Raw genomic sequence first — 10,673 nt, 5'->3', positions numbered from 1 at the left:
TTCACTCCACCCACATTCCTGCACTCCTTCAGCCCCACAACACTGGAAACAGTTAACAAATTTCTAGCCTGCTCAAAACCCACAACCTGCTCCCTGACCCCATACCCTCTCGCCTCCTTTATCCAATCTCTGATGCACTCTCTCCTGCACTTACCCACCTATTTAAATGAGAAGGAATGGTATAAATCATAACCTATCTCCCTCTAATGTACTGCTCAATATCTCCTAAATCGCTATAGCTGTAACTCATCAATGCCTAGCCTATTGCATAAAATCCGTGTTCCTGTTCTGCTCGCATCTGCAGTCACTCATCCGCCATCTTTGTAAAGTAACTGACGCTTCCTCTGCCTCTTGCGCATGTGCGAAAAAAACCCTTGACCCCCACTAATGATGTAGCGATCATTACTAAACAGTTCATTACTGGCAGCACGAACATCATGAGAGAGCAAAAATGAGTAGCGCTGCTAAAGTATTTATTTATAAAATCTTGTACCCTCGCTGCGCTCCGCATGTCTCGATTTTCCCTACCCTTTAGTTTGTAAACTCACACGTATAGGGCCCTCTAATCCTATTATACTCTGTAAACCCTTGTTTGTTATTTACCATTTATTCCCTGTTTGTTATAAACTAGAGTAAAGCACTGCGTATCTTGTCGGCACTATATAAATAAAGACGATGATGATGAATTAATGATGAATGAGTCATGTGACAGAAATGAAATCACTAAGCACCAATAAGAAGGCTATAATTTTCAGAGTATTCATGGTTCTTTTATATATATATATATGTATACTGTATATATATATATATATATATATATATATATATATATATATATATATATATATATATCTATATATATATATATATATATATCTATATATATATATATATATATATATATATATAAAAACAACTAGGCAGTTTGAGGTGTGGGACTAGGAATTGTAGTACAGCTGGAAAGTTACGGGCTGCACATACCTGTACTAATGCTTCCCCCCCCCAATTCCCAGACTGAAAACCAAAGACTTCCTTCAGTCAGTAGGGCCCAATGCCACTAGTAGTAGTGGCAACCAGGCATGTATTTTATTTGCTTAGCCAGCAAAACTTATACTCGATGAGGAACAAAATAGAAATATAGGCAGGCTGGTATTTTTTCCACAAAAGGCGCTGTCATGGAATTTCAAGAACCTGAGCCTACTTGAGCCGACAAAGTGTATTTGACACAAGCTCTGTGGATTTTGCACTCACAAAGAGACAGAACCCTGAAGAAAGAGATCACAGGGCTTTTATACACTTATAAAAAAGGGAGTTACCAGCAAGCGAAATCTCTTCACAGCACAGCAAAACAAAGAACTACTCTTGCAGCCAAACAGGTGGCCCTCAAGGCCAGGGTAGTGGTGACCAAGGCTAGCTTGAGAACAAAATCCATCCAAGTCAGTGGGGATTCATGGAGAATCTGCATACACAGAATTTTATTCTCTTTCAGTGACAAACCTCTGCAAAATCAGTGTTTAGGAGGAACTTGTGAGATAGACTGAACAGGGCAAACAAATCCCAATATAACCACCAAAATTCCTCATCGGTTAAAGTAACAAAAGTAGGGTGCTTTGAATATGAAATGCCTGGGACCTTGTTATACGTGAATTTTTTGTGATCAAATGCTGGTCCATAAAGGAGACAATAAACCCAATGAGTTTGCTCAAGTCTTTTAAATGGCTGTACATACGAAAATATTGTGCTGTGTAAATTTACTGAAGCCATGTGCAGCTTGTGTGTAGTGCGGGGTCCACTGAGGTTCTGACTATTGGAATATATACTGTGCATTTTATGTAGTTTTAGCAAAGCAGACTGGTGGCCAGGGCAATAACAATAGGGCCAGTAGACCCAGGGCCCAGTAGTGACCTAACATTCACCTAACCAGATCTTGCTGTGGAGCCAGTAAATTTCAGTTAGGTCACTGCATGCAGCATTCGCTACCAATAAGGCACATACTTAGTATAATAATATTTGAATTTAAGTTAATTGCAGAAACACAAGTCAAATTTGAATATACCCATTGTGGCCCCTGGCAGGGAACCATAAGGGAATGCACTTCACATATGACCTCTGTGCTTAGCTTATTATAGAATGTGGTAATGTGTCACGTTTTTGTGTGTTTGCAGGTCTTTGTGCTACTGTGATTCTTCACTAGAAGGGGTGTTGCAGGTGGATAAAAAGTTCAGCCTTTTTTCATAAGGTATCATGCAATAACTGAATAACTTTTGCTATTGGGGTTTTGCCAGTTTGATTTACTTCTAGAAATAAATTTTATTTCTCCCATCTCTGGGGGGCACCTATATTGAAGGCAGGTCCGGACTGAGAATTAAAATAGGCCCTGGCATTTCAGGTACACAGAGGCCCAAACAGCCCCCACCAGCCCACTAAATAGTGACTTTCTATGGCACTTTATAGCAGCCCCTCTGGCATTTGCCAGAACCCACAGATTGCCAGTCCGGGCCTGATTGAAGGCTTAAATTGTCATCCTGAGAGGCAAGGGCTATAAACCCTGTTAGAGTTGTACCAAATCCAAAATCCCAGAAAATGTTCCATTGTTCAGATTTGGCAGAACCCTTGTCATGTGACTTTAAAGCTCTGGCTCATACAGTAAAGAAGTATTTGTCTAAATATGATGCACTGGAGGATTTGGTATCACGGAGCACTGAAGAGGACATCCGTTGAATAAAAATCACACTTTATTTCCAAACATTAATTTGGCCAAATGTCCTGTATGCAGAGATGTTTTTAATGCTTAGAAATAAAGTGTGATTTTTATTCAACGGCTGTCCTCTTTGGTGCTGCATTATTCAAGTATACTGTATGGAAGGCAACTGTTGGGGATCGCAGCCCACATTTAGCACAGACAGACTAATCCTTGCTGGTAAGTGCTCCCATAAATTATTGCGTAGGATTTGGTATATGCCTGGATCCAAAAATGAGGGATTTAGTGAATCACTAAACAAGATCTTCCCTAATTCTCCCCATTTTTTGTTTACAGGCATCTCTACTCTTTCACATTTTACTCCATCTTCATTTTGTCCTCTGTCCAGTCTGCTAATTGCTTTCCTGCCTCTCCCCAACACTTGAATTCCCCAAGTACATTGCTCAGAAAACAGCCTGGAGCACCCACACAGCCTCTCAATAACACACAGTCTTATAGTGAAACACACTATCCTACTCCTGTGTGCCAACTGTACTTTAATTCTAATTGCATTATAGTATATGACACTGTCCTACACTGAATCCATATACCCACTAGTGTCATTAGCACTATAATGCATCACATAGTCCTACACTGTATCCATATCTCTCTCTACTACCCACTGCCGCATAGTACACCACACAAGCCTCCACTGTATCTGTATAAACAAAGTACATGTAGGTACTCACATATACTGGTTAGAGTTGGCCTGGGTGCAGCTCATAACACAAGAAAGTAGATAAATTCGGAAGGACTCATAGGACTTATTCATTCCATGCATAGTTTTAGAAGAGACTACTCTTAAAGGGATGGCTCACCTTTAAAGGACAACTAAAGCTTAAATAAAGAAATGGCTTGAAATGTTGTACATTATGTTTTGTGCTTCTGTACCAGCCCAAGGCAACACAGCCCTTTAGCAGTAAAGATCTGTGTCTCCAAAGATGCCCCAGTAGCTCCCCATCTTCTTTTCTGCTGATTCACTGCACATGCTCTGTGCTGCTGTCACTTACTGAGCTTAGGGACCCACTCACAATATACAGTACACATAGAATAGAAATGTCAGAGGTTTAAACTGTCAGTTTCAACTGTAAGGAATGTAATCGGGAAATGGAAGGTCACAGGCACAGTTGCTGTAAAACCCAGGTCTGGCAGGCCAAGAAAAATACAGGAGCGGCATATGCGAAGGATTGTGAGAATGGTTACAGACAACCCAAAGATCACCTCCAAAGACCTGCAAGAACATCTTGCTGCAGATGGTGTATCTGTACATCGTTCTACAACTCAGCTCAATTTGCACAAAGAACATCTGTATGGCAGGGTGATGAGAAAATAAGCCGTTTCTGCACTCGCCACAAACACAGTCGCTTGTTGTATGCAAAAGCTCATTTAGACAAGTCACAGTCATTTTGGAACAAACTGTTTGGACTGATGAGACAAAAATTTAATTGTTTGATCATAACAAAAAGCGCTTTGCATGGCGGAAGAAGAACACCCCATTCCAAGAAAAACACCTGCTACCTACTGTCACATTTGGTGGAGGTCCCATCATGCCGTGGGGCTGTGTGGCCAGTTCAGGGACTACTGGGGACGCAGCATTGCAATATGATTCACATTATGCGAATGGTGGAAGAAAGACTCTACGGCAATAAACTATACAGCAGATCTCTTTTTATTTAATTACATTTCACATTGCAAAAACTCATGGATTGGTAGAAAGGAGAAAAAAAAAAGTAAAAGACCCAACACAACGGCATGTGAAGACGTTCCCTAAACGCGGTACTGTTGGTAAGTGCCACTTTCTACTGTGGTTTGTTAAAATATAAACTGTAGTAAAAAGTTTAGTCAAAAATCTAAATTGTGTTTACATTAAATCGCTTTAAATTAAAAATGATTGAACACAAATATACATATGAAATGTTATAGAAGATATTTTAATGTTTCGTCCTCGCTGCTGACACAGAGTTAATGGAAACAATAGGAACACCGGGTATTGTTTATTCACAATCACATCGATGAGGTTTCCTGTTATTTGGGATCTGGGTTATGGCTTGTACAGAGTGATGCATTCAGTTAGAAAATATAGCTAAGGATAAATCTTCTTAGGAACAGCAACACCAAATAATGAAAGTGTTTTAAAGCAATAAAAATATAATGCAGTGTTGCCCTGCACTGGTACAACTGGTGTGTTTGCTTCAGAAACACTACTATAGTTCATATAAACAAGCTGCTGTGTAGCAATGGGGGCAGCCATTCAATCACAGGATACACAGTAGATAACAGATAAGTACTACTATAGTTTATATAAACAAGCTGCTGTGTAGCTATGGGGGCAGCCATTCAATCACAGGATACACAGTAGATAACAGATAAGTACTACTATAGTTTATATAAACAAGCTGCTGTGTAGCCATGGGGGCAGCCATTCAAGCACAGGATACACAGTAGATAACAGATAAGTACTACTATAGTTTATATAAACAAGCTGCTGTGTAGCCATGGGGGCAGCCATTCAAGCACAGGATACACAGTAGATAACAGATAAGTACTACTATAGTTTATATAAACAAGCTGCTGTGTAGCCATGGTGGCAGCCATTCAAGCACAGGATACACAGTAGATAACAGATAAGTACTACTATAGTTTATATAAACAAGCTGCTGTGTAGCCATGGCAGAAATTGATAAAAGTCTATATGGCACAGGTTAAATAGTGGATAACAGATAACACCATTATGTTCTACATGTGTGTAACCTGAGCCTTTTCAGATTTAAATGGCTGCCCCCATTGCTACACAGCAGCTTATTTATATAAACAATAGTAGTGTTTCTGAAGCAAATACACCAGTTTTACCAGTGCAGGGCAACACTGCATTATATTTGTAAGACTTATGCTGGCCATAGACGCAAAGATCCGATCGTTTGAATCCTCGAATGATCGGACTTCCCCATCACCCGACCTGTCAGTTTAAATAAAGTAGTAAAAGAACAGATCAGCCGATGTTCTGCCCCTGACAGCAATCGTACTAAAGTTATGTCTGACAAAAGCTAATGACAGTCTCCCATTGAAAATCGTACGATCAGAAATACAGGCAGATATTATCGGCAGCCGACAGAAATCTTTTAACCTGTCCGATCGTCCAAACAACCGATCTCCATGGGAAGAAAAATGTCGGGATACCGAGGATTCGTACGATTGGATCTTTGCGTCTATGGCCAGCTTTAAACAATTTAATTTTTTGATGTTACTGTTCCTTTTGCTTTAGTTTCAGTTGAGTTTTTAGCTGAAAGCAAATTCCAGTGAAATGCATACTATAATTAGGAAAATACTTTATTCCTTTGCATGACGACGCCTTTCAATCTGGCACTAAGCACGTGGCACAACATAGATCAAAAGGCCACCTGGAAATGCTGAATCAACAGTGTTGGAACTGTGGGAGATAAAGGGTTAAAAGGTTCTCTATACTTTTGTTTTTATTTATCCTTCGTCTAACGGAAATATCAAGGTGTTGGGAGTATAACTGGTTTATTTCCAAGCCCTTATTTCCTATGGAGGTGTTAGAGCTACGGCAAAAGTGGTGTTGGAGCCTCTGCTGTGCCTTTAGACTGTGACAATTAGAATACCCTTAATGCATTGGCACTGCTTCCCATAAAGAAGTATGAGATTCTAAGTGATCTCACTACCAGTGTTTACCATAGACAGAGCAAGTCTCATGCTACTCTATGGGAAGCGTTGACAGCTTATTAAAATTCAAAGAAAGCCTCAGTTAGACATAGGTATGTTTATGTAAGGGAGTCCTGGGTGAGCGCAGTTGTTTCTATTTTAGCTATGTGCATAGAGTCTATTAATGATGCTGCATATATCTGGATAGGAGTGCTTGGAACGAACATACAGCTCAATATTGATACAACTTGAGAACAGCCAACTATGTGGACAAGGTGAAACACCCACACCAACCCCATAAACATTGCTTAGAAAGGAGCATGAACAGCTGATAATAGGAGGAAATACAGTAGTGTGCTCTTTTTATTCTGTTGCCATTGTCCATGGAACTGATCAATGTGTTACTCTGGGGCAGTGCAACCTACACTTGACAATTGTAAATGTTTCATTTGGCTGCACTTTAATAATGCTTCCCCCTCCTTTTCTTTTTATTTATTTTTGGCAGGGAGAAAAATAACGTCTCCGTGTCGGGAACACTGCCAGGCTGAAGCTTCTACTTTAACGATCCCCAACCAGTGGCTCATGAGGAACAAGTTGTTCACCGACCCCTTGGATGTTGCTCCCATTGGCCTCAAAGCAGGTGCTTATTTTTGAATTCCAGGCAAGTTTTGGTTGCATATAAACCAAGTGTACTGCCAAACAGAACCTCCTGTAGGCTGTCATTCCACATAGGGGCTACTAAATAGGCAATCACAGCTCTTTTTTTGGCACCCAGGGACTGGTGTTGCTCCCCAACTCTTTTTACATTTGAATATGGCTCACATTACAAAAAGGTTGGGGGACCCCCGTTCTACGTCTCAGGGCTGTTATTGTCATGGGGTGAGGCAAGAACCTCCGCATACATAGAAGTCTTGCTGGGGAGGTGGAGGGCTAACATGCAGTCACCTCTGTTCCTACACAGCAAACTCCCCCTTTGGTTCCTCTAGTGTAGGAGAGCTCAGCAACCATCCCTTCACTAGAGATTCCTGAAACCCTAAGAACACAAGCAAAAAGGACAGCTATTGGGTTTGGGAGAAGTAGGGGGGCAGGCTCTGCACCTCAGATGGCAGAAGGGATTGCTTTGGAAGTGAAAGGGACACGGTTCTTTCCCAGTTCCTTTCAAATCCACTCATTCAGGCTTTTGGGCTTGGATAGAAAATCTAGGCTACATATGAGCATTTAGTCTGCGGGCCCATTGTTTAAAAAGCCTCATAGTTGGCCTATGTATGGCCACCCTACAGTTGCAGGCTGAGGGAAATATTTAACATCTGAATTTTGCTCCAGCCCTAAAGAAATGAGAAGGTAAATACATAATCATAAAGCACAAACGGAATGCTCCAATGAACTTGAGCTGTTCTGTTTAGGAAAAGAACTTGGCTTCGTTCCTGTAGTTTTGAATACAAACAAACTGCAGCTTTCCAAATGTGCTGATCCTATCAGAGCAGACATGAAAGGTCATCTTGAATGAGATTGGTGCATATTTTTATTCTTTTTCTGGAGTATCGATTAGCACTGAATCAGGTGGTACAAAAGGAAGGTGTGGTAAGTCACAGTTAGACAACACTTCTATACTAGATTTGTCCTTAAACGGGGCAATGTGTAACAATATCTGTGTACAAGGGGAACAACATCCTTATGTTTATATTTGGATATGGCCCTCTAATCCTACCAATTTAATCTGGTTAGTCCCAGGTCCCCATTAATGGCAAATAATACATGATATATTGGGTGTCAGTACATGTGTGCCATATTATATGTGTACAGAGTAGTAGAGGGGCCAGGGCAAAACATGTAGGACACTTGAACTTCTAGAGGTGCATTCCCATAGAGCTGGATAAAGGATACACCCAATAAGCAAGGATTGTAATTTGAGAAGAATCTTTGATTGGGAAGGGGGATAGTAGTAGAAGGGTATTTTTTTTTTTTTTTTTGCACATTTAGCAGAAGGCCCATTAGAAAATAACAATAAAAACAAACTGAACAACTATCATTTGCATTAATTCCTTCATATAGGTTTCAGTCCAATTAAACAAACGTACCTTCCCACACGTCTCAGAATACTGTAAGGTCTACAGTATATCTAAAGTTTAGGTGTTAAAAATTAACATTTGAAAATGTGAACGAAATTCTTATTTAGAAGTAACCGATCTGAGAAATATACACTCGAATAGCAATAGACTCAAAATGGAAACCCAAAAATGTTTTTTTTTCTGCTTACACAGGCAACGACACGTAACACACAAGGCGACGACATGGATTCTCTCAACAGATGCAATGTGCATATGGCCACTTTACTAAAACGCCGATTTGATGACGTTTCTAACTGATACGGAAGCAGCTACAACCAAAGGAAGCGCACGGGCGGTCACATATGGTGCTAGGAAGGGGTTTCACTGGTAGAAGACTGAGGACGTGCAAAATGTTTCTTTTTATAGGATGCCCAGCGGCAAACTGGGCAGCAGTGTCTCCCTCCAGCCAGCCACATCACAATGCAATTTTGATGAAATACGTGACCGCAGGGCAAACCCATAAGCAAAGAGCGATTTTCAAAATTCTCTAAGCAAACAACACACTCTGTGCAATGCAACATGTTCCCAGGCCACGTGGCCCAGTTAGGCTCCATGTAGTTCTTAGTGCATCTGGATCCATAGGACAACCTGGTTTTGCTACCATTTGGGCTGGATTTTGGTGTGTTACAGGCACACGAGCAACTGTGATCGGCGCATTCTACTGCAGAATCTGCCTGGTGGAACGTGGCAGGAGCATCCTGTTCACATAAGTGTTTATCACCATTGTTTTCCAGTTCCGAGTCGCAGTCGCTCTCCTGGGATCCTTCTGAGGTTTCTTCATCTGAATGACATTGGAACTGCCATGTTGGTAGATTTTTTATGTAATCTGTTGGGATCAGAGGACGAAGCCATAAATCGGGAAACGCTAACCTCTCGAGAAACAGGTCTGGGTCTTCATCCCAATCGGAGTCCATGGGAAAATGGTTGATCGAAGCGATGGGGTGGAACAGGTAGCTGCTATACCAGTCCCAAAGGCTGGACAACCACTCCAGATTGTTGGCATTCACTTCTTCTGCATTGCTGTTACGTCGCCTTTTCTTCTCAAAGTAATCGATGAGCAGCCCGTGACCAAGGTAAGTACCGAGAAACAGCGCAGGGTGCGAGGAGTAGAACATCCAATCGGCCCTGACCCACGAGGCCAGGGTGGTTGAATTAGAGTAGCGAAGAAGCTTTAAACTATAATCATAGAAACTGTCAAGATAAGGAAGTTGCAGAAATCCCAGTACAGGCAACCAAGAGATGATCAGCAGGGAGTTGTACGTCCCTAAAGTGCTTATTAGGACAACAAATCGTTTGATGGTGGCCCCTTGTGTGATGAACAAGTCCATCCATGCCATGAGATTAACTAAAACTAAGCTCAACACAAACAAGTCGTTCACTTCCGGCTGCAGTGAACGTAAAAACGCATCCATGGCTCTCAGGGATATATATTCCCCGGTATTATTTCCATACTTGTAAATTCCCTCTGGGGTTTTCAAAACATAAGAAGGGTTCGTGAAGACGCCAATTTCCGCCATGCAACTTGTGTTATCCCAGTCGCCAACATTAACAAATATGAACTCGACCCTCCCTGTAAACTTAACGCTGAGCGCAGAGAAAAAAGCTGGAGGCTGATCGAGGTCGGCGAAAAGGTAAAGCTTGACCCCGTATTGGTCGCTGTTGTTCCATTCGTCTTTCAGGTGCTCAGAATTGTATATGGTTTTAATCCGCGAGGCAGCGTGTGCGGTTATCCACTTGAAAATGTGCTCGGTTTCTATCTTGCGCCCACTGTACTCCTTCAGCATCACTTTGCCTTTAGAAGTGCTGGTCTGAGGCACGGATATGATAAGCGTTGATCTCATCCACCCTCTCTTTCTGCAGTACCTGGGAGCAAAGATACATGAGATACAAATTAGAGGGATGTGAGTGCACTGGCTTCTTATATATTGTACAAGACCCATAGCTTGTGGCTTCTAATACAAAAATGCGCAAGACCCATGTCCAGCAATGCTGCAATTATAACGATTTCCATAAATGTGTTATAAAATATCAGGTTGAATCAGGAGAATAACCATCCCTTAATCTGTTCAAAATCATTTAAACATTAAATAAACCCAATAGGATTGTTTTGCCTCCAACAAGGATTAATTATATCTTAGTTGGGATCAAGTACAGGTATGGGACCG

The 10,673-nt window shown here is 41.3% G+C and overlaps 1 protein-coding gene across 2 annotated transcripts in view; it reads right to left on the bottom strand.

Annotated features, from left to right (window-relative positions):
* The window catches only part of rnf103.L (ring finger protein 103 L homeolog), a 35,673-nt gene that overhangs the window by 13,028 nt on the left and 11,972 nt on the right, over nucleotides 1-10,673 (bottom strand). Inside the window, 1 exon segment of one of the 2 annotated variants that reach the window (NM_001088757.1) lies at nucleotides 8,354-10,371. The exons of the other annotated variant lie outside the window; for it this stretch is intronic. Coding sequence (NP_001082226.1) covers nucleotides 8,817-10,371 — 1,555 coding nt within the window. The 3' untranslated portion in view covers nucleotides 8,354-8,816. 2 annotated transcript variants of the gene reach the window in all.

Source organism: Xenopus laevis, chromosome 1L, assembly GCF_017654675.1.
Source record: "Xenopus laevis strain J_2021 chromosome 1L, Xenopus_laevis_v10.1, whole genome shotgun sequence".
Lineage (NCBI taxonomy): Eukaryota > Metazoa > Chordata > Amphibia > Anura > Pipidae > Xenopus > Xenopus laevis.
Note: the sequence above shows the minus strand (reverse complement) of the source record. Positions and strands in the feature narration are given on the sequence as shown.